Source organism: Dipodomys merriami, unplaced genomic scaffold (genome assembly GCF_024711535.1).
Source record: "Dipodomys merriami isolate MVZ:Mamm:240054 unplaced genomic scaffold, mDipMer1.0.p SCAF_25, whole genome shotgun sequence".
Taxonomy (NCBI): Eukaryota; Metazoa; Chordata; class Mammalia; order Rodentia; family Heteromyidae; genus Dipodomys; species Dipodomys merriami.
Window position 1 is genome coordinate 3166352 of NW_027203937.1, and position 24040 is coordinate 3190391.

Below are 24040 nucleotides of genomic sequence, written 5' to 3' on the forward strand. Positions count from 1 at the left end.
TTAATTATAATAGTGTGTTGAATAGTTACCAGGTGCATACTCTATGCTTTATAAGTATAATTTATTTAGCATTTACAACTGACTTATGAACTTGTACATCCAACTTTATAATTAAGAAATCTAAGGGACAGAATTTAATGCTTTTCACCTCAACTATAGGGTATAGCTTTTATTCATTCAGCTAAGGTTTCTGAGAAATCCATGTACCTACCATAGTTCAACATCCTTAGTAAATCTGAGCTTATAAAACAAGTACGTAGTAATATCAAAGAAATGTAAAAATTCTGGCATTCACTGCTTACTGTAAGTAATGGCTGGCTTTAGCTCAATAAATTGCTTCTAAGTAAATGTAGCATTGGAAAACAATAGACAACTCTTGAATCCTTCAGCTGCAGAATGTTGGACATGTTAGATTTAAGGTAGTACTTATTTCTCATGACTAAATGTATTTTAAATAGTTGCAACAGCTATAGCTAAAGCATTGGGAGCATAATTGTATCTTAATGCGCAGGGTACAAATTTTCCAGGGATCCTCTTAAGCAAGTCTCTGTTGGGAAGGATAAAATCTGTAGAAATTTACTTGGTCAATTAAATACAAAATAGAAAGCTGCTGCCATTATACTTAATGTATATTGTATTGTAAGCACAATAATCCACTGCCTTTACCAAACATATTGACTATGATTTACCTGTAATCTAAATACATTTACAAAGAGATCATCTCTACTAGACTTAAATTCCCAAATGAAGCAAAAAAGAGGACCTTGTATGTAATATTGATCATTCTAATGTATAAGATGCAAGTAGCTATCTCAAATTAAAATAAAATAATCCTCATTTCCTGCATTGCCATTACCAAATACAGTGTGTGTGTCGGTTGTACTTTAAGGATGGTGCAGCTTCTTCATATTTTCTTTTTTTTTCAATTTCTGCAGTCAGTCTCATTAAATACGTATTATGGTCCACATTTTAGAAAAATAACACAGGAGTTTTCTGCTCAATAGACAAACCAATCCAGAAAGGAATTTCTTTTGCTATATTTTACTCTAATAATTCAATACAATTATCCAAATTTTTGCCTACACACTGTATTGTATTGGAACAAAAGAGTTCAATTGTGAGAGAAAAGAATTATGATTTGCTAAGACCTCAGTAACACTTTTAGTTTACAAAGTGACTTTATAATCATCAAGAAAATAGAATATTGTAAAAAATACTTCTTATTTCTCCATTTCCAGATAAATAAATACAGTCTCAAAGTTCCAGAGCTTGTCCAAGTCCCAGAGCCAAATAAAGATTCAGTTTCCCATTCTGGTTTCACATACCTGGCAAGCCAGGTATGCTGCCCCTTAGGTAGGGGCTAAGAGACTTCCTGAATCTTGTCATACACCTGGCCTATCAGGAAGATGCTTTGCTACCTGCAATAGAAGAACTAAGCATGACCAATGATTACAGAATGATGATGAAAAAGTTTGTACTTTTTGGTGTCAAGAAGACTGCTTGTCAGGGGCTTCCCCTTAAAAAATGCTGACTGGAATGGTTGTAAGTCCCCATGCCCTGAGTGACTAACAAACACTCTTTCACACTGGCAAAATAAACATGTCACAAGACTCTTGAATATATTTATCTGGCTAGCAAATAGGGTGATTAATAAACCTACACACACATGAAACAACGTCTGTGAATTACATTTCTCTTTTTGCCTAGATGGATTTATACATTATTAATGACATTTTCATACATGTATATAATATACTTTGCTCATATATTGATCCCTTTAATACATGTCTCCTCTGTCCCTTCCCACCGATATCTTGCTTCTTCCTAAGTATACCACCTTTTACCTTCATGTCTTTTAAAATAAAATCCAGATTTCACATATGAGTAAACATGCAACATTTGCTTTTCTGAGTTTGACTTGAGTGTGTGTGTGTGTGTGTGTGTGTGTGTGTGTGTGTGTGTGTGTGAATATGTATGCACATGCACCAGTAGTAGGGCTTGAACTCAGGGCTTGAACACTCTCCATTAGCTTTTCTGCTTAAGGTTGGAACCTTACCAATTGAGCCACTGCTACACTTTCAGCTTTTTGGTTCTTAATTGGAGATAAAACTCCTACTTTCCTAGAAGTGGCACTGTGGCTCAAGCAGTACAGCACTTGCCTTGAGCTGAAGAGCTGAGGGACAGAGCCCAGGCCCAGAGTTCAAGTCCCACGACCGACAAAAAAAAAACTACTTTCCTGACTAGACTGGCTTCAAATCCTGATTTTCAGCTAGATCTCAGTCTCCAGAGAAGCAAAGATTGAAGTATAAGCTACCAGAATCAGATTGAGTCTCAATTGTTTTGCTTAAATTGATGATCACCAGTTCCATCCACTTGGCTACAAATGAATGTCTGCATTTGATATTGAAAATTTATGCAAGATCACTTAATATGAAAATGTGTCTATTTCTGGTTAAAAATATGTGTTGAAGATATAACTTTCAAAATTAAGAATACTATTTAAAAGCAACCCTCCTGCTGTCTAGTTTTTATTTATTTTTGTACATTTTTTTATTGTAAAGATGCTGTTCAGAGGAATTACAGTTACATGAGCAAGGTAATGAGTACATTTCCTATTGAGCATTGTTGCCTCCTCCTTTGTTTTCTCCCTACCATCCCTTCCCACTTCCACAACTACCCCCTCCCCACTGAAGTTGTAAAGTTCGTTTTCAACATAGTGTTTTGTACATCTCATTGTTTGCCCAAGCAATTAACCAAAACCAGGACACCTGTTTAGAGCAGCAACTCAGAAAAACAATTCTTACTCAGCTGATGCTCTATTGCTTGAGCCATACCTCCAGGCCCTAGAAAAAAACAATTCTTATCACAGATGTGGCTTAACTAAAATAGCTTATTTCTTAAAAATATTTCATTATTAAGTAGTTGTATAAAAAAAGGTTACAATTCCAAAAGTCAAGTTATGAATGTAACGTCTTTTCAACAATGCCACCCTTTTCATTTTCTCCTCCATTTCCCTCCCACACACATCCCTACCCTCAAGTTATGTAGTTCAATTTTTACATAATATATACTGAATATAAAGATGCCATTTGCTCATCCTTCTTCCCTCTATTTCCCTTATTGCCCTCCTCACCTTGGTATTCATTTTTAAACAATTTATTAGTTGTTCAGAGTAGTTACACCTTTGTACTCTTCTCCAAAATAGACCATACTTTAGTCATTTTGTGTCTATAGAATTTTCAAACATTTATTTATTTATTCATTCATTCATTCGTTTTTGTGTCAGTACAAGGGCTTTAACTTGGCAACTCTAATTTGGCTTTTTCACTCAAGACTGTCACACTACCACTTGAGCCACATCTCCACTTTTGGCATTTTGCTGGTGACTAGGAGATCAGAGTTCATCTGGGCTGTCTTGAAACCTCAGTTCTCGTATCTCAGCCCTTGAGTAGTTATGATCACAGTTGTGAGCCACCAAGGCCTGGTTGGCTTTTTATTATTTTTTAATGGGTTCAGATAATCATATAGTGATAAAACATTTAAAATTGCAATAACTTTTTGAAGATGAGGCCTTGAAGTGGCTAAATCCAAGAGAAACAATGCAAGAGGCAGGTAAGTATATCTAAGCTGGAAAAAGTACTGTCATTTAATAGTATTTCAGACTTCCTGCATGCACATTCATATGAGCTATCACCAGTGCTGCCAACTTGAACAGTAAAAGGCGATATGTAGCAGGTAAACATCTGTTTTATATTCATGTGAAATATTTTTATATTCATATGAAAAATATTTACTGAGTGGCGTCTGATGCCAGAAATTTTCTTTGCATATTTGGAAGATGTAATTTAAACAAATAAATGTCCTTTCCCTGAGAAAAAAACATTCTACAGAGTGGAAAGACAGACAACAAATGCAACAATTGAGTAAAATACACAGTATTTTGGACTACATCATGAGTCATGAGGAGAAAATAACACAGGGACAAGATATCAGGAACACAAAGCTTAAATAGGATAGACAGATTAGGCACCATTTAAGAGAAAAAATATTGGCAAAATTTTGAAGTAAAGAGCTGACAAGAAATATACTCATTTCCCTACTTATGTAACTGAAACCCTTATGTGTATCACCTTTACAATGAAATAAGATAAAGTAAAATAAAAGAGTTTACCTGGTGATGATATGGGAACATATCATCATGCAAAAGAAATCTCTAACACAAAGGTCTGTACATGAGAGCATGTCAGCACCTTGGAGAAACAGGAGGTAAATCTTGGTGGCTGCAGTGGAATGAACAAAGGGCAAAGATTTACCAGGTTGACTAATACAAAGGATTATGGATGGAGTGGAAACTTGTGGAAACTTGTTAGGTTCAATGACAAGGGTATGGGCTTCACTAGGAGTGAAATGGGAAATTGCTGGAGGATTTTGATTTAAGACAACTAATTTAAAGGAACGCAATACCAGCTTGGAAGCTATCACTGTATGCCAAGTAGAAGATGATGGTGTTTAACTGTACATGATGTTGTGTGAAGATGTGTAGAAACATGAGGATTCTCTAATGTACACTGAAGGTACAGCTAATAGGATTTCCTGAACAAGTGTCACATGTGAAAATGAGAGAATTTCAAAGAAGATTTCAAGTCTTAAGTTTGATCAATTGCATGCATAAATAAGTTTTTCAATTTTCTCTTCTATGTAAAAATTAAAATGTTTTGCTCACCATCAAGCAAAACTCTTATCCTTGAGAAATTTATTACTAGGATATATTTTTGGTACTGGAGACATTGCTCCTATATGCACTTTCAGGTTAACGTTGTCTAATTTGGCATTCTACAAATTGTGAAATAGCCAGATCCTGGTGGCTCACCAGCCTGTAATCTTAGCTCCCCAAAAGGCTGAGATCTGATCATTGAAGTTGGAAGGCATTTTAGGTAGGGAAATACATGAGACTGATTATCTCCAATTAACATGAAAAAGTTGGAAATGGAGCTGTGGTTCAAGTGGTAGAAAGCTGACCTTGGGTGGAAAGCTGAAGAGCAGTACCCAGGCCTCGAGTTCAAGCTGCAGTCCTCCTGTCTTAACAGGGCGAATTTACTCCTTATTTTAGCTATAAGAGCATAGAAAGCAGATGCAACTGAGTAAACACACACTAGATAGATGGAGTTTAAAAATATTTTCTGACATTCTTTGGAATGCCTGATTCCAAGGAGTGGAGAATGCCTTTCTCTCCATCACCCATGTAGGACTACCGGCATTTAAGTGACTGTATGGCTTAAGTTGAGCAGTCCTTGCTAGGCTCTGACATATGGATAAAGTTCCAATTCGTGAAGAACACTGGCAAATCTGGGGAATCCTCTGTTTCTTTGCTTAAATATTCCAAAAGAAGACCAATATTCCACAAAGAAGACCAAATATTCCACAAGAAGACTATATTCACTAAACCAAGTTGCAACTCCAGAATCTTCTAGTCCTGAATTTTTCTTTATTTCCTTGGGGACTCTCACTGCATTTTCTCATCTACACAGTTTCTGACCTTTGTTGTTACTCAGGAAGAGTCAGCCTTGTTGGGCTCTCCAGAAAGGGTTAAAGCTTGCTTCAGACATGTCTAGTTCTTTTTCTTTTTCCTTATCGTGGAATAAATGAAGCTAAGGGAAAGGGGGTGGATGAATGAAGAGAGCAGGGTGAAAATGCAGACAAGAATCCAATGTATACCCTACAAAATTAAGAGTGAAGGAAGGGGTGGGTAGGGGATAGAGGGGTGAGAATGATGAAAGGGGTGAAAATGAACAAGGTATATTGTAATTCATAAACCACTTTGTTAAATAGCAATTCCTTTGTTCAACTACTTAAAGATAATAATTAATAATAAAAGATGAATGACTTGCCTTATCTTCAAAGGTCTGTGGGAATGCTATAGCAAGTGCTGCTCTTGTGACATCCCTCAGTGATGCGTGCACCCCTTGACTCTAGTGTCCACTTATTTTCATTTTTGGCCCAGTTTTACAAGCACCTTGCTCCCCCAATTCACTCATTAACCTCACTAGTATGATCAATGTATTTCTTTTAACCTGTCTGGGTAACTTATACCAATCTCTTTTTCAGAAGCACATATGAAGTCCGTTTGTTACATTCTGAAGAAAATCCTCAGCATTTTTTTTTTTTTGACATCTCTGGGCAGTTACAAAAGACACAAAGCCATTTGAGGAAGTAAAAGATAATTTCGCTACTACAGAGGAAGGAAATGTAATGATTGTAGGAAGAATTTGTAAGAAGTCAGAGCAATACAAAATGGCATTATTAATAAGTAAGTACTTCCATTAAAAGAGATCATTCCTTCTTTCTAACCACTCATACCTCTGAATCATCCTGGGTTTCTGGTCTTTCTGTCTGTGTCTGTGTCTGTCTCTTTGTCTGTCTGTCTCTGCGGCTGTCTCTCTCCTCTCTGTCTTCCTCTGTGTGTCTCTCTGTCTGGTCTCTCTTTCTCTCCCCCCTCTCTGCCTTGCCCCCCTTTTCACCCCCCCCCCTCGTTTTCTCCTCACCCCCATCAATGACGCCCCTTCTCCCAATCACTGTCAGGAGTTTAAGTGCCATCCTTAGAGCGGAGCTCATTATCTACCTGCTCCCAGGGTTTCTGAGTGACACACCACCCACGTCTCTCCCAGCTCAAATCTCCTCCTTCCCGAGCTTCAGGAAGGAATCTGAAGAGCTAGAGCTAGAGAGCTCAAGGCTAGTCTCTCCTGCACCCCGCGACCACGAGGTGTGTGCACCCCCGCCCCCCCCCACACTCAGCCTGAGAGAGCCTGCAGCCCCCGCCGCGCGCTGCGGGACGGGGAGCCGGCCTGCGCTGCGCCTCCAGCTGCGTCTGCCCGAGCGCGGCACGTGCTCCGGGCGCTGGCGCCAGCGAGCGAGCGCCGCCACCGCCGCGAGCCCCGCAGCCTCAGCCTGCTGCCGCCGCCGACGCCGCCGCCTCCACCGCCACCACTAGCGCTCCAGCCACAGCCCAGGCCGCTACTAGAGCGCTGGAAGCCCGGGAAGCGTCCGGCCAGGGGCGCAAGGCTCGGGGCGCGCACCCGGTAAGCACAGCGCCGGTTTCCTTTCTCTTCGCTGGAGAGTCCCCGGGATGCAGGATGCCGCCGGAGCCCCTCCCCCGCAGGGATGGAGAGGGAGCCGGCGAGGGGCGGGAGCTAGGGCGAAAGGGACCCAGGGCGGCAGGTGGTGGGCAGGTGGAGGACTGGCGGAGCCAGGGACATGATAAGGTCCTGCAAGTTTAGAAAAGTCACCCTGCAAGGGCATGTGCCCTGTGAATCAGGCATTCATTTTGGACTCAGGAGCCCTAGGCTACCGCGGTGTTGCTCCATCGGGAGATGTTATGAACATCGTTTTGTTTTTATTTGCATAAGAGAGGAATTTAAGTGGGCTTGTTTCCATAGAAAATGAACTAAAAAAAATCAGGAGGAAAAAAAATAGAGCTCTGAGCTAAAGGAGGCTTTGCCTCTCTCTCTCTCTCTCTCTCTCTCTCTCTCTCTCTCTCTCTCTCTCTCTCTCTCTCTCTCTCTCATGCTGTTACATGTGCAGAGAAAGCGTGCGTTTAGCAAAGGAGGGGCTTCTCTATCTTTGAAGCCATTAGATGTTTGGGAGGGAATACAAGAGCATTTGGTGGTGATTCATTCCCCCAAACAAGCAGCAAGGGAAGGGCAGGAGCAGATTTGAACACCAGTGTGATGTTTCTAAAATGACACTTCCTTGACTACACAATACCAGGGGAGAGGCTCTAGAGCTGCGGGTCCTTTGAAGGGGGTGAGCTGCACATCTGGACCTTTCAGCTTAAGTTCATGTACTTCCAGCATGGTCAGGAAGACATTGTCACCCCTATCCCTTTAAAGAACTTTGGCAAAAGACGATGGGGATGGATAAGGAGAGCTAGGGCAAAGAAGGGAGCAAATATGACTAGATGGGCTATGTGGGGATCATACAAGCAGAAAGAGCCTGGCATCACCACGTTCGTTCAGTCTCTCACTGGCAGTCCTTGGACTGTTCTCTAGGAAAATATGTGACCTTGAACATGTCTCTTAACCTTTGTATACCGTGTTCTGCAATAGTGGCTAGGATTGTATGGATTTGAAGAGCTGGGTAGATAGATAGATAGATAGATAGATGGATAGAGAGAGAGAGAGAGAGAGAGAGAGAGAGAGAGAGAGAGAGAGAGAGAGAGAGAGAGAGAGAGAGAGAGAGAGAGAGAGAGAGAGAGAATATCCAGAAAACAGGAAGAAAAGGAGCATCACAACAATCTCCCTCAAAGTATCAGAATCAGTTGCGACATCGTGGCTGTGCTGTTGGGGGAATGCATGCTGAGAGGTCTGTGGAAGGAGTGTGGACAGTTAGACACCTAGCTTTCATCCAAAGGAAGCTGGAGTTTGGGCAAGCATTTCAATACAGTCAAAGCCACCGAACCTGAAGTCCCATGCTTTTATTTTCTGTCAAGTAGCAATTGAAAAAAAGGAATTCTGGTGACAAACTATGAGGTTCTTTGAATTTATTCTAATGCAAGAAAAATGACATCCTATTTAAAGGTTAAGTACTCAGGGTGAAAAGAAAAAGATTTGGAGTGGGGTCTGACTACATTGGGATTGGGATAAAAAGGTGAGAAAGGAGGACTCTCCAAAATAAGGGGTCCTACACTGGAGACAACTGACACCCACCATGTACTTGACATCTTTCCACTTTAGTAAATAAAGTAGAGGTACCCTTTCCCTATAAATAGAGGTATATGCTTAGAATTTGGGGTTTTGCATCCCAGATAGGGAGCTGGTAGAATGAGCAATTTCAATTTCTGGGGTGCCTCCAGGTTCCCCCACCATGGGTTCATCTGGCTTTGGAGTGGAGTCTACTCATCCAGATTTGCCCATTTCCTAAAGGAACTCACTGTGCCACTTGGTGGCACCAAAAAGTTGCGCAGAGAACTCTGTTCTCTATAAATACAAACTACCACCCCTCCCTCCTCCGCTCTCTCCCCTTTTCCCCTTCCCCCCTTTCTTGGTAGCTAGAAGATTGCTGTACATACCGCCCTCAGCTCGGCTGTTCTGCACACCCTGAGCACAGGGGATAAACTGAAGATCATCTTGGGGTGTGTGTGGGTCGCCCTAGACTGGAAAGGCTGCTCTATTCAGCTCATCCCTGCATTCCAACTTTACAAGGGGGCTAGCTAGACTGCATCTCACTACTTGCTGCGCGGCCCACAGGGGGTAAGCTTGCTAAATGTCTGTGTGCCCAGGTGTCCCCTAGCTCCAGAAGGATTTGGGAGCTTTTAGCTTACTGCAAAGCTCATAGTGGGGTTTGGGGTAGGGGGCGTGGGTGGAGCGTGGGCGGGAAGCGCCTTGGAGGAGGTTCACTCTGCTCCATTTGCCGATGGCCTTGGTTAACTGAACCTGTTGTTGGCAAAGGCAGGGAGCAATGGGATGAAGGAGAGAAAGGCTGCAAGGATCCAGACAGCAATTCTGCATGCCTTTGGATATGAGTTCTTGCTGTCTGAGGCACCAGGTTCCCATGCAGCGTGCACTTCCCCAAACCTCACAAGGGTACGGAATGGAAAGAAAAATTTAAAAAAGAGAAGGTAGAGATGGGAAGGAATGGGAGTACCTTACCAATTGATGGTGTCTCTGTCTCACAGTAGCATTTTTTACAGGGAGAGGGGGACAGCGGGTGGTGCTGAAAGCATGCCTCACACAGGCTAGAGTGCCTGTCTTTGAGTGTCACTTGCTGGCCGCCTGCGCTCTCCTTTCCCTCTCCCACGGAGGCATCTTTCCCTTCCCTTCGGGTACAAAGCATGGGCAGCAACATGAGCAGCATGCCAAGGAGCCCATGCTCCAGCAAGTTGGATCCAGGACAGACTCACCAGTGCAAAAACTAGCAGATGACCCCAAGACTAACCGACACTTGGCGCCTCTCAAAGAGAAGTGACAGGTCCCCTGAGGGTTCTCCACCTGGTGCTGGAGTGTAAGACTGCCCACATTTGCTTCCAGAGCAAGTGCAGGGGGAGAGGGACTGTAAGGACTGTAAGGAGTCTTATTGCTCTCGCTGAACCAACTTCAGCAGCCAAAGAGATCAGGGTATTGTACATCCCTTTTCTTCTTGAAAAGAAATAAATACAGTACAGTGGAAAGGCAGCCTCTCTCCTATCTTCTTTGCCATGCCTGTGAATAGCATGGAGCAGCCTGGGACTCAGCTAGAGATAGTCTTGATTGCTCTTGTTGGCTTCAGGCCGATACACCAAAGCAGTCTAGGGATGGGGCATTGCACAGAATGAATCCTCTTGTTCCAGTGGCAGAATAAGTGGGGCTAATCAGGAATTCTACTGTGTTTAAAATGTATTATTAATTATTTTTAATTATCCAGAAGTAGCAGTACAGAGAGGTTTCAATCAAACATGTCAGTTTGTTATCACAATGCTTCTTGATCAATGTCACCCCTTTCATCATTCTCCCACATTTCTCCCAACTCCACCCAACCCCATAAATTACCTAGTGCATTGAGTTTAATGATGACATCTGCCCACCATTCATCTCTCCATTCCTCTCTCCATTCCTCTCCACTCACCTTCTAACCCCATCTTCCCACAACACACATCCCAGTTTCCTGGTATTCATTTTGTTAAATTGTGAGTTTGTTGGTCAAAGGACTATACCTGTTGTGAGTTTTCAAGCGCTTGGGTGTTCTCTCTTGTCAGATATGCTTTGTGCTACTCCCTTCACGGGGTGCAGTGAATGTTCTTTAAATTCTGTTACTTCCATGTAATTTAAGGATTCGTTGTGGCTATTTCTGTATTTTGGGGATGGCAACTTCCATTTAAAGGATCATTAGTTTATCAAGGAAAATAATGCTTTCTGAACTCCTCCGGTTAGTACCATGCATGCCACTACATCTTATATCTTTCTAGGATACCTTTTCAGCACTCTGGATAGATACTTCAAAGTTTCATGGGAGAATATTTGCATTGAACACTTTGTAGCCACTTCCTCCTTTCCTTGAGAAGAAAGCTTTCCCTAGTCATTTATATTCTGCATGAAAAATGCACAATGAACATATTTTAATTTTACTCCTTTTTTGCTGTCACAGGGTAATATTTGTTGGTGGTTTATATGCTTGAAGGGAACCCAACAAACCCAATGTTCATTTATGAAAAGCATATTAAATAGATGTTTACTTAATAGGTAGGTACAAGCCTCGTATGTCTGTTTATAATACATGTTATGAAAAGGGTTCAGATACCCAGGCAGAAACTGAAAATTTCACCAATAAGTACTGCAACTACATAGTACAAACTATCCAGGTTTGGGGAATACTTCAGTAAGTACATATCATTTTCCACTTTCCCCCAACTGTTATTGCTGTCATGTTTCCTAATAGACTCATTTACTTACTAATAATGTTTAATTTTGTTTACAAAGAGTTTAGTTATTATTTTCTTTCCTTTTTATAAAGGACATTAAATTTTCTGTAGATAAATTAATGTATGTTATTTTACGGGATACTCAGGCATTTTAAGTATAAAATTTAAATATATTTCAGTAAAAGGAAGGTGATACCATAAATTGAAATAAGTTGAAAAATTGTGCACTCATTTGTATTCTTTTTTTTTTTCTCATTTGTATTCTTATTCAAGGGTTGGTATCCTCATGGATAAAGAAAGGGACATGTCTAAATATACTTCCTTAATGTTTTTTAAATGAGATATATATACATATGTGTGTATGATTTCTACCTATATAGTTTAAATAGATAAATCAAGTATGAACCAACTTTATGAAATAATTAAGATATTTTGATATATGTTAATACATGTGAAAGATGCTAAAGCTAAATTGGTTTGTGGCTTGAATGTCCTGAAGATGTATTACAATAACAGAGGAGCATTTTTCAGTTTGGAGCCATGCATTATTTGCATTATTTTTTATATTTAGAGAAAACATTTTCCACATGATTCAGAGAGTGAACAAGATCAAAATACATTACATAGATGCACTCTTTAGTGCAAAATCAAACTCACTAAAAGATTATAAATAATAGGTGTTAGGGAAGATGGAGAAAGTGAGAGGTAAGTCTAGTTAAATTACGTGTGTGTCTAGTTAAATTATGTGTACATGTGAAATGCCATGGTGAATCTCCTTTGAACAATTAATGTATACTTATAAATTGTGAATGAGCAGCATGTATTACAGCTCCTGCCTGGGATATGGTTAGTAGTGAGAGACCACAGGGTATTTGTCCTCCACTGAAGAGTTAATATGGTCAAAAGATTCCGAGAATTTCAATGTTATCTACAAGCATAATTATTTTGCCATTTTAGTCAGTGAATGGAGCTTAGAAAATCAAATGAGACAAGAAATACTTTTTTCATATTCGTGTAATCTAAGAACAGTGGATTTTTGAATTTCAAGTATATTTTAATGAGATATCTTCTTGATATTCTTTTGTGTCAGTTGTTTAAACATATTTTTAGATATATCATAGACTTGTTTTCATTTCTTTAAATTCATCCTGAGGAGGAATCTTTATATTTTACCAGTCCTCATCTTGTTGGGGTTTTGTCCTTTGGTTGGAGGGACAGCAATCAAATACATTAATGTAAAGGCATCCTGGTTATCTATTGGACACATGAGACACAATATTAAACACTAGACATGTTATTTAACCTCTTATGACTAGTGCAAAGTAAAGGAAAATGGCAAAAAAAATACTAGTGCATGCGCACATGTGCACACACACCAATATACATATGACTTGATTGGAATTTAAGCATACTCTGTTTCCATGAAACTAGACTACTTTCATTTTGGCACAGCTATACATCATGAACTTGTGGTTTCCAGTGAGGAATGAATTTTGAATTGCAGGTTCTGGCATAAGAGTGCCTGAGTAAAAATCTCAGTTTTTTTACTGACCAGCTTAATGAACTTGGAAAGGTACTTAAATAACTATATCCTACTTTTTTTTTTTTTTTCCAGTCCTGGGACTTCAGTTCTGAGCCTGGGAACTGTCCCTAAACTTTTGTGCTCAAGCTTAGCACTGTACCTTTTTTGGTTTGTGTTTCAGTTGTGGGGCTTGAACTTTGGGCCTGGGTACTGTCACTGAACTTTTGTTCTCACTATTAGCACTGTACCTTTTGTGTGTGTGTGTGTTTCAGTTGTGAGGCTTGAACTCTGGGCTTGGGGGCTGTCCCTCAGCTCTTCAGCTCAAGGCTAGTGCTCTTCCACTTGAGCCACAGTGCCACTTCCGGTTTTCTGGTTGTTTATTGGAGATAAGAGTCTGACAAACTTTCCTGCCTGGTCTGGCTTTGAGCCACAGTCCTCAGATCTCAGCCTCTTGGGCAGCTAGGATTACAGGAGTGAGCCACATGCACTCAGTTAACACTCTACCACTTGAGCAACAGTTCCACTTCCAGTATATTTTGTAGTTTAGTGGAGATAAGAGTCTCATGGAATTTCCTGCCTGGGCTGGTTTCCAGCTGTGATCCTCAGACCTCCACCTCCTTAGTAGCTAGGATTACAGGGATGAGAGCCTGGCTCTCATTCTTTATGTTTAAAAGAGGAAACATTAAAATATATTGGTGTCATTGAATGGGTTTGATATACTAATTGTACCACTCTAAGTAACCACCTGACCTGCAGTGAAATATAAATATTACTCTTAAGTATTAATTACATTCAGGTTTTTCTATATCAAATGGTATGTTTTCCATGTTATTAAATATGATACACTTAAGAATCCTATGTATTATATTCAACTTTTACTTTGTGAGCTTTACAGTAAAGTGTGAGATTAAGAGGGACTAAATGACTTTCCCACTGCCCCAGAGTTTATAATAATGTTAACTGGGTAGTTAAATCTAGGGAGATCTGTTTCCATAACTCTTAATTTTACGTATGGTATTAACTTGCCCTCTTGAACATAGAAGATTTTGACTTTTTGAACTATTACTATTTTGAGTCGGCAGCACTTTTTTCCTCCACAAGGGAGTGTGCAAACCTTTCTTTTTCTCATACATCCAAGAACACTTAACATGCAAATCTAAATGGTACATAATTTTGTCAAAATGACTTCTTTTAGTTCAAACTATTCTTGAAGTTTGAAGGAAAAACTTAGACCCAAATGTATGTTTTATGCCAATGTGATTCTGTTCGTATTGTAAAGACACCAGACATAAAATGCATTCTTTTATGGCTTATTATCTTTCACAACAATTGTTCTCATAAGTTATTGATTTAAAATTTTTAAGCATATATTTTTACTAAAATATAAAGCTTACAACTGCAGTAGCATTAATGAATAATTTAATGCTGCAATATACTTATATTAATTTTAATTTGCAATAGAGAAAATATTTTAGAGTCCGTTTGTCTTAATATCCACAATGTATCAACAAAATTCTTAAAAAAAAGTAAGGGGTGACATCGATCAAGATGAATTGTATTTAATACAATACTCTCTTGAATGGCAACTTCATAACTACTTAAAAATGAAATTTAAAAAGTAAACACAATTATTAGTTTGTAAAATAAATCAACTAAATCAAAATAATATGTATAAATTAGATATTACCTTATTAAATTATGAGTTTTATGTTTCATGTTAAAACCAGCCTTTGGCATTAGAAGTATATATCATAGGCTATTCTCACACTTACTTATTTGTAGATAGTTAATGGAAATTAATATTACCCTTGATATTTCACAGTTTTGGGGGATCACAGAATGACATTACATCCTTGGAAATGACTTAATAAAGAAATCAGTAACAAAGTTAAAAATACAAACTATCCCAATATTTCATCTTTAGTATTTGGAAATTTTAGAGAATAGCTGTGTAGAACTGATATAATCAGATGAATTGTTCTTAGTTGTACTTGTTTACCCTGCTAGGATGATACTTGTTTGAATCAGAGGTTTTCAACAGCAAGTGACTTTGACCTGCAGAAGACATTGCCAATATAAGGGGAAATGTTTGGTTATTACAACTAGGAAATGTGGTTGGTTTGATTCACTCAGCAGAGACAATGGCCACAGTTAAATATTGTCCATAAAGAGGGCAACAGCCCTCCACAATGAAGGGTATTTAGTCCAGAGATACCAACAATGCTGAGTTTGAGAAACCCTATTGGACAGCGTGATGCCAGAAAACAAGAGTTACTGATTTTTTGTTTTATGTATTGGATTTTTGTGGTTTCTGACTGTAACTGATAGGAATTCCATAAAATTTTAAGAGAAAGCCTAATTTCTGTGTGTTATGCAACTCATAGGTAAGGCTTCAATAACCAAACCATTGGGCCCTTCAGAAGGTGTAAGTGTAGATACATGGATCCGAAATAGTTGGGTTCATATCCCAAATTTGTAATTTATATGTGTGAGAACTTGATAAGAGATTTTACCTTTAAGTCTCAATTTCTAGAGGTAGAAATACAGAAAATAATCATTCCTACCTTACAGAATGGTTGTGTAGGTTATGTTAAACAATGCTTTAACATTTCAGTATAAACTAAATAAACAGTAGCTACTAATAGTTAAACAGAAATCAAGTTATAAAAATATAAATGTGCATTTTCAAGCGCCTGATGACAGATAATCTAAGTGGGATCACCAATGCTTTACAGTCTTTAGAGATAGCCTAAATATTAAGAAAGCAGCTGAAAGCTACAAAATGAATAGGACTCTAAAATCCCTGCCTGATAATTAAATTGAGACTAGTTAATAATGGTGGATCACATTATTTTTATTGCTTTGCCTCAGGTAGCTGTTTCAGACCTTCTTGAACTACTAAATCACTGTTTAAATGATTTAGTGAGCTTTATCCGACTGCAAGCACTTTTTAGCTAATGCATAAAATTGCAGATTTCATTGTTGTACAATACCATTTACAGCTTTTGAGGAGGGGGAGGAGGTTCAATTAAAATATGGCCTCTTGTTCTGGGCTAAAAAGAAGAAACATTGCTCATTGTTGTTTATATGGTCACAGATAATGTGTTTCAGATAGTGATGACAGCTAAACTATTGGAACACTAAGGGTCTCAGCATCATTACACCTCAGAGTACTTCTTATCTATAGGATGCACTTGTTTTATGGAAAATATACCAAAAGCATCTGTAACATTGGAGCTATTGACACCCTTGACTGTTTGCGGTGAGGGTATTGGCCAAGCAGAAGGAATTATGTTAGTGTTGATGTCCTGAGCTGTGTGATTTGCTTGTGTGAGGATTAAGTTATATAAGAGACATCTGCGCCAGAAAGATGGCCAGTGTTTGAGAAGATTGTTGAAAATAAAAGAACTGTGCATCTGGTTACAGTGCAGTTTTAGGATATGAGACTGCCTGATTCATTAAGGAAAGTCATTCTTGCATATTAAATACATCTCTACTGTCTTTTAAGATGGTGATAATGATTAATGATACTATGTCATAAATACAGAAAGATACACATTTAACAAAGCACACTAGTGTTTCTAAAATCAGAACCTTGAGATTCTATATTATTGGAGTATACACTTATGCCATTTTGGTCATTATATGAATTAATGTCACTATAGTATCCATAACATGAACCTGCTACTTCTTTCAACCAAAAAATCCCTACAGCTAAGAACTATAACTTTAAAAAAAACCCAACAACTCATGTTTGGGGCTTTTTTTCTGCTTATATACAGAATAAGGTTAATCAGACATACTTAGCAGTGATTCCTTAAAAGTGAAAATGAGATTAACAATAGAAAAAAGTTCTGTATGCTGAAAATAAACATTACAATTTTCTCTTATGCTTGTGTCACATCCCCACTTAAAAATGAGTGAAACTCATGGTGAAATGATTATGAAAAAATGATCTCACTCATGGGCATTTATAGTTCCCAGAGAGAACAGGGCTCATGGGAAGATCACTTGACGGTGCAGGAATCTAGAATAATGGCAAAGGTTTTTAGCAAAGTTAATAATAATGTGAAAATTTTAATGGATAAACTTTAAAATGTAAAGCCATTTTATGCAAGAAACAACACATTTAGCTATTTTTGCTATAAAATATATTCAAAACAAGTAAAGTACGACCTTGTTTATGATGTTAAGAAAATTATTAGAAGCCAGTATTGAAATTAATGTTGATCCAGCCATGTAGTTAAAAACCACTCAAGCGCTATAAAGGAATAAATGTGAGTCTTGGCTCTGCTATTTACTTAAATGAGAATTGTTTCCAAATTGTTTCTATCGCTTATCCTCAAATCCATCACCTGGAAGTGGGCATAAATTATTTATCACATACTTTATATGACAATTAAAATGCATTTTGTGCAGCTGAACATTGCTGCTCACAACTGCAATCCTCATTACCCAGGAGGCAGAGATCTGAAAGATTGTGGTTTGAGGCCATCCAAGACAGCAAACTCCTTCATCAAAATAATTGATAAAAAGCTGAGGTGGCGGTATGGTTCAAGTGGTAAACCACCAGTGAGCAAGCAAGTTAATGAAGTTTGAAGCCTGGTACTTGCAATTTTATGTAAAATGCTAAGCAAACTGCAAATTCTGTGTGTGTGTGTGTGTGTGTGTGTGTGTGTGTGTGTGTGTGTGTGTGTGTGTGTGTGTGTGTGTTCATGTGAATGGTCTTGATGCTGGAGTAAAATCCAGTGGCTCACACATGTTCAAAAACAACTCTCCTCCTGAGCTACAATCCCACCCATATATTTTAATTATTATCATTATTATTCCCATCATTAAAATGCACTGAAATATATTAATGACATTATGTAGTGAATAATATATTAAGATTTAATTCTAGTATTTCATTAAAATAAGAATATAAAAACTATATGCTTGAAAAATTATACAAGAAAGGATATCAAATTGTATAATGTTATTACACCTGAATGTTGAGATGGAATTCTGTTAGACCATTCTGCTACAATTATTTTCATCTTCATGAATACCATAATATCGAATCGTCTCCAGGTCCTGTCTAGATCTATAATGCTATTTTCCTTAATATGTTGAAAAGCTTTGGGAAATACTCGAAGGTTTTCCATATTAATTTTCTAGCATCATTTCTAGCTCCATTACTTGGACTCAATGGCCAGATGAAGTTTCATTACACAGTTCCCAAATTTGTGGGGTAAGGAAAGAATCCTGTTCTGGCAGTGGTAAAGAAAATCAAGAGAAAGAATTTTTTTTTGTTTTTGTGTATTTAACAGAACTTATTGGGCATCTGATTTTGTGGTAGTACTCTATCACTTAAACCATAACCCGTAGCCAGTTCTACTTTAGTTACTTTGAGATAGTGTCTTACACCTGAGTTTCAGCCGTGCTGGAGGCTGGTATTTTTAATGTATACTTTCTGCACATATTGGGTGACAGACATATCACTACTCTCAGTTGCTGAATAGATTGGGGTCCAAGCTGTTTTCCTCAGACTATGATCCTCCTGATCTCTTTCTTCCAAGTCTCCAGGATTACAGTTGTGAACAACCAGGTTTAGTCCTCTGAATTACATTATTACAAGAGTCTCCTTATCAGATTTTTGCAACCTGTTATCCACAATAATGCATAGGCAGAAGAATCCTAAAAATTGAATTTTACCTGTCATTGGCTTATATTTTCTCAAAGGCTTTTTGTGGCTGTCAACAATAAAATCTTACATAACAGTTTAGCTGACCTTTCAAGGTCTGGCTTTTTTATCTTTACAACATCATTTTATGTAACAGCTTTCCTATTCTTATATTCTAGCCACATCTTCATACGATCAGCTTTTCTTTGCTCTTTGCATTGTTTGCTGCGTTCATTAGCTGTCAGCTAGTGTTATATCGTAGAGTACACGTAAGTATGTGTATGGTACACGGATACAGGAAGATAGAAATCTTGTTTACTCGTGTTTATTTGATTCCCAGGACAAAGTCATAGCAGAAGCAAACCATAAACATTTGATAAAATAGTTAATGAATAGGTGTTCTGGGCATGATGAGTATTTAAGGAAAATACAGTTAGTTAGTCTCTGCCACATAACAGTTAACTCTTAAATATGTGTGTATGTATACTGTGTTTTAATATATAAAACTTACTTAATACAGATCTAATAGACTATGTGGAATTTTTATTTCAGCTTCACTAGTCTATAGCTCCTATAACTGAAGGCTTGCATAAATATGAGTTCTATTTCGTTACTGAGTTTGTCCACTAATTCTAGATTTGATGGAGAATTTCTCTTTTACTTCCTATTTCTTTTCTTTGCAGTATAATTCATTTGCTCATGAGAATAAACATTATCCCAAGGTATCTGGTCATAAGAAAGTGAAAGGAATGTTTTGAGAATGTTCAGATATCCTTCCAATGAGAAAATAAACATCACTCTTTGTTTGATTTTTGCTTGTTTAAAATGTCAACTATTACAAAAAAATGACCTTTTTTTCTATACACTGCCAACCACCTTGTTATTCTGGAGCATTCAATTATGGATGAGAGTTTGAAAGTTTTCTTGCATAGCATCATAGGAAAAACAGAAGGAAACTGAAATGAGGGTAGGAGTCGACGAGAATGTGACTCAAATTATGTTCATTTTTTTATCTAGAGTGGAATTTTTGCAGATCTGATGGGGGAAAATGGTGTTCTCAAAGAGACATGATAATCGCATAAACTCCTGTAGAAAATCACCTGTTTTGAAAAGGTAGTGTTTAAGGAATTAGTCATTTTAAAACAACTTAAGTTGGTAGAGAATATTACATTTAAAGTAAGTTTCTAGCACAATCCCTTTAAGTAACTGAAATCATTAATCTGTCAGCACTCTTTTACAAAGTATGCTAGGAATTGTTGCAGGAAACGGGGTAAAATCTCTTCCTTAGAAATTTAATCTGAAACAGATTATTACAGTCATAGCTCTGCTAATTCTCCACTGAAAATGTGTCTTCTTTCTTGCTTTCTGAGACTTATCAATGTGAGGTTCTCGTAGATCAGTGCAGGAGTACTGATTACTGTAAGTTTTATTACAAGACTCTGTAATTACTTTGAAAACTCTCTGGAGGGCCAAGTGGACTGTCATATTTTTTTCTTCTCACTTCCTAGCCAAAGAATGCCCTGGGAAATTTAATAAAGAAAAAGATCATGCATTTAATACACAGAATCCTATTCAATTTATACATTACTTTGATTGTTATAAGAGCAGCCTTATACATATTCCCATTTATTTTGTTTGCACATCCCCATTTGTCAGATGAGGAAATACTGGCACTGAGCACCTAAACTATTTACAAATACCGTTTTACTGTTTTGACATTTTGCAGTTTATAAATCTTGACCAATATCACCTTTTTCAACATTTTCATCTATCTCTCTCCCAACTCATCACTTCCATCATTTTTTCTTAATTTTGTAGGATATACATTGAATTCCTGACTGCAGTTTCCCCTTCTTCTCTTCATTCATCTAGTACTCTCCCCTTGACTTCACCCCACCTCTGTCAAGTACCAGCTTCCTGGTGTTTATTTTGTTGAACTTCGACTTTGCCTGTCTAAGAAATCACATGATTTGACTTCATTTTTGAATCTACTGTATTTCAGTCATTATATTTGTATACACTGACATGACACCCAACGTATTTTAAGTTTATAAATGAATTCTACCTTCTATATAAGAGGGACAACATGCAACCTTTGTCTCTCTGAGCCTGAGTTACTTAACATATTTATTCCAGGTCTTTCCATTTCTTTGCAAATGATACACTATCATTCTTTTGAATGGATGAGTAAAATTCCATCGTGTGTGTGTGTGTTGCATTTTCTAACACTTCTTAATAGAAGAAGACTCTAACATCTCAACCTTCTCCTATAGTTCCTTTAGCTGAAATACCCACCTATCCTCATTTGTCTTTGTTATATCTCATATATTGATTAGATGCAACACATACTTATCTCCAAGGTGATTATTCTGTTTGCTTGATATTATATTTGGAGAGGGGTATTTAGGGTTTTTCATTTTTGTTTTTGGAAGCACTGGGGATGGAATCCAGGGCTTTATACATGCTAACCAAGAACTCTACCTCTGGGACATATCCCTTTAAAGATAACTTTACTTTTATAATTATTTAATATATGTTCAGTGCTGGAAATCTGGAAAGAAACCAAAAGGATATAGAAAATTAAAGTATAAGAAAAATAACTCCCATCTCATCACTTAGAGGTAATCAGTATTGGAAATTTTATTTATTGGTTGGTTTGTTTTGACAGTTGTGGGGCTTGAACTTTGGTCCTGGACACTGTCCCTGAGCTCTTTTGCTCAAGCTTGCACTCTACCACATTGAACCACAGCTCCACTTCTGGTTTTCTGATGCTTAATTGGAGATGAGGCTCATGGACTTTCCTGTGGGAGCTGGCTTTGAACATGATCCTCAGATCTCACCCTCTTGAGTAGCTAGGGTTACAGGAATGAGTCAACAGCACCTGACTCAATGTTGGAAATGTTGAGGTTCATACTTCCTAGAGCTTTCTATTCCTAGCATAGTTTTGCTAGTAAGATGCTTTCTCTCTTCTTCTGCCTTCTGGTTGCTACACAGCAGGTCTGATTCTATACTGTAATCCAAATGAACAAAAGAAAAGCATTGATCTTGTCATCAAATCCTAAAAAGGACTTAAGACACAGACTCAAAAAGCAGATATTATTTTTCACCGCTTTATTGTTGATGTTTTGTGTTATCATTCACCTTTTTTCTCGTATCAAAGCTTCCTTGTTATGTACTTACATGTTCTCTTTTTTTGTTCTTCAGGTTTTGAAGATCATGATCCTGTGCATACATCTAACTAAATGCTTCCCATGGACATGGTGGTCATTTAGAGAATATATCTAAGTTGGTGACGAATCCTTACTGCTGGCCACTCAACATAATACATCATCTGATTGTGCTGATCAGAACTTTCCTGCATTTCTCCACCATGCTATCTTCATCAGCTTGAATTCCTTTCCTAAAATGGTCCTTCTGCTGATCCTGTCAGTCCTGTTGTTGAAAGAAGATGTCCGTGGGAGCGCCCAGTCCAGTGAGAGGAGAGTGGTGGCTCACATGCCAGGTGACATCATCATCGGGGCTCTCTTCTCCGTCCACCACCAGCCCACGGTGGACAAAGTGCATGAGAGGAAGTGCGGGGCTGTGCGTGAGCAGTATGGCATCCAGAGAGTGGAGGCCATGCTGCACACCCTGGAGAGGATCAACAGCGACCCCACACTCTTACCCAATATCACACTCGGCTGTGAGATAAGGGATTCCTGCTGGCACTCAGCCGTGGCCCTGGAGCAGAGCATCGAGTTCATTAGGGACTCTCTCATTTCTTCAGAAGAAGAGGAGGGCTTGGTACGCTGTGTGGATGGCTCTTCGTCCTTTCGCTCCAAGAAGCCCATAGTAGGGGTCATCGGGCCTGGCTCCAGCTCAGTGGCCATTCAAGTCCAGAACTTGCTCCAGCTGTTCAACATACCTCAGATCGCTTACTCGGCCACCAGCATGGATCTGAGTGACAAAACTCTATTCAAGTACTTCATGAGGGTTGTGCCTTCTGATGCCCAGCAGGCTCGAGCCATGGTGGACATAGTGAAGAGATACAACTGGACCTACGTGTCGGCCGTACACACAGAAGGTAAGACGCCTTTAGATACATCCACAATGTCTCACAATGCATTCAACAACTTCTCTGTATGTATTGCAGGATGTAGAAGCCTAAACTTTTCTAATTATCTTAGGTATTCTGAGTTCCTCAACAATACTGGTACAGTTGACAGGGACTTGATAGTAGGTATCTCCAGACACATAGGTAAGCAAATATAATAGTTTATATGGTCATGATATGATGAAATGGTAAGTTTTACATTTTGTGCTGAGTTTTTTGTACTTCCTTTATGCTAATATACTTTGATATTTGTTGCTAAAGGTTTAAAGTTCTAGATCTTTACTGAACAGTTCACATATTTAACCTTGCTCCCCCTGCCTATTATTTGTGTTTAGGTAAAGGGTTCTGTATATAAAAATACATATTTGAGAAGTCTAAGTTTTCATCAGTCAACCTAAGTTTACTCTTCTTTATGCTGAAGAAATATTCAGAAAGTAATTATCTGACTAATATATTATAAGCTAATAGTAATTCACTTTTTTTGCTTAAGTGTTTTAAAAATGCTTTTATTTCTGCTGTTTGCTAGTTGCTTATAAGGCTGGGTGGGCTGTGTATGGTGTCATTTCCACAGATTGTGAAACACATCATGAGATACCCTTCCTAGATAATACTTTTTCTGAGACAACAAAACCCAAAATGAATCTATTTAACACTATATCACACTGAAGAAGGGAAAAAAACAATTTTTATAAACCATTGCATTATTATGAGGATTAGTTAAGACTTTAAAATTTTTGCAATAAGTTACTGATGTGATCAATAATCCAATCCTATAAAATGTGCCATTGAGTCATTCAGAAATTAATGTGATTATCTGTGAGTTCACTTCAGAGCCAGCAAACAATCAGATACACCAAATGTTCATTGTCCACTTATACCGTGCCATGGATTTCAATGCATGGACACTCATTCATAACATCTAGAACTGTACAGATGCATGATGGACTTCAATATGGACAGGCATTTCTCTGTTTCTGGAAATTTTCATGTGTAAATTGATGCCTTATTTAGAGGCACATTAAAGTATAGAGATTTGAGGACATACATATTTACAATATTTACAAAATTTACAATTTTTTATTATTGTGAAAATACTGTACAGAGGGGTTACAATTACATGGGCAAGATAATGAGTACATTTTTTTATCAAGCATTGTAGCCTCCTCCTTTGTTTCCCCTTCCCATCCCGTCCTCCCCCCCATCTTCCCCCTCCCACCACCAAAATTGTAAAGTTCGTTTTCAACATAACGACTTGTACATCTCATTGTTGCAATGGGTCCACCTGTATCCCTATTTAAATGATTTGTTTTTTCCCTTCCCCTCCACAAATTATAACAACATCAAATACAGTGAAAGCAGGGGTTATACCGTGGG

General features: G+C 38.2%; 1 protein-coding gene across 3 annotated transcripts in view; it reads left to right on the forward strand.

Annotated features, from left to right (window-relative positions):
• The first annotated feature begins 6910 nt into the window (after positions 1-6910).
• Grm5 (glutamate metabotropic receptor 5) overlaps positions 6911-24040 on the forward strand; it is a 538255-nt gene continuing 521125 nt past the window's right edge. For 2 of the 3 annotated variants that reach the window (XM_070034809.1, XM_070034811.1), the window contains exons 1-2: positions 6911-7076; positions 21778-22636. In XM_070034809.1, the coding sequence (XP_069890910.1) occupies positions 21979-22636 (658 nt within the window). In that variant the 5' untranslated portion in view covers positions 6911-7076; positions 21778-21978. Of the gene's footprint in view, positions 7077-9081; positions 9246-21777; positions 22637-24040 lie in introns of those variants that run through there. The other variant, XM_070034810.1, reaches the window with a different exon arrangement.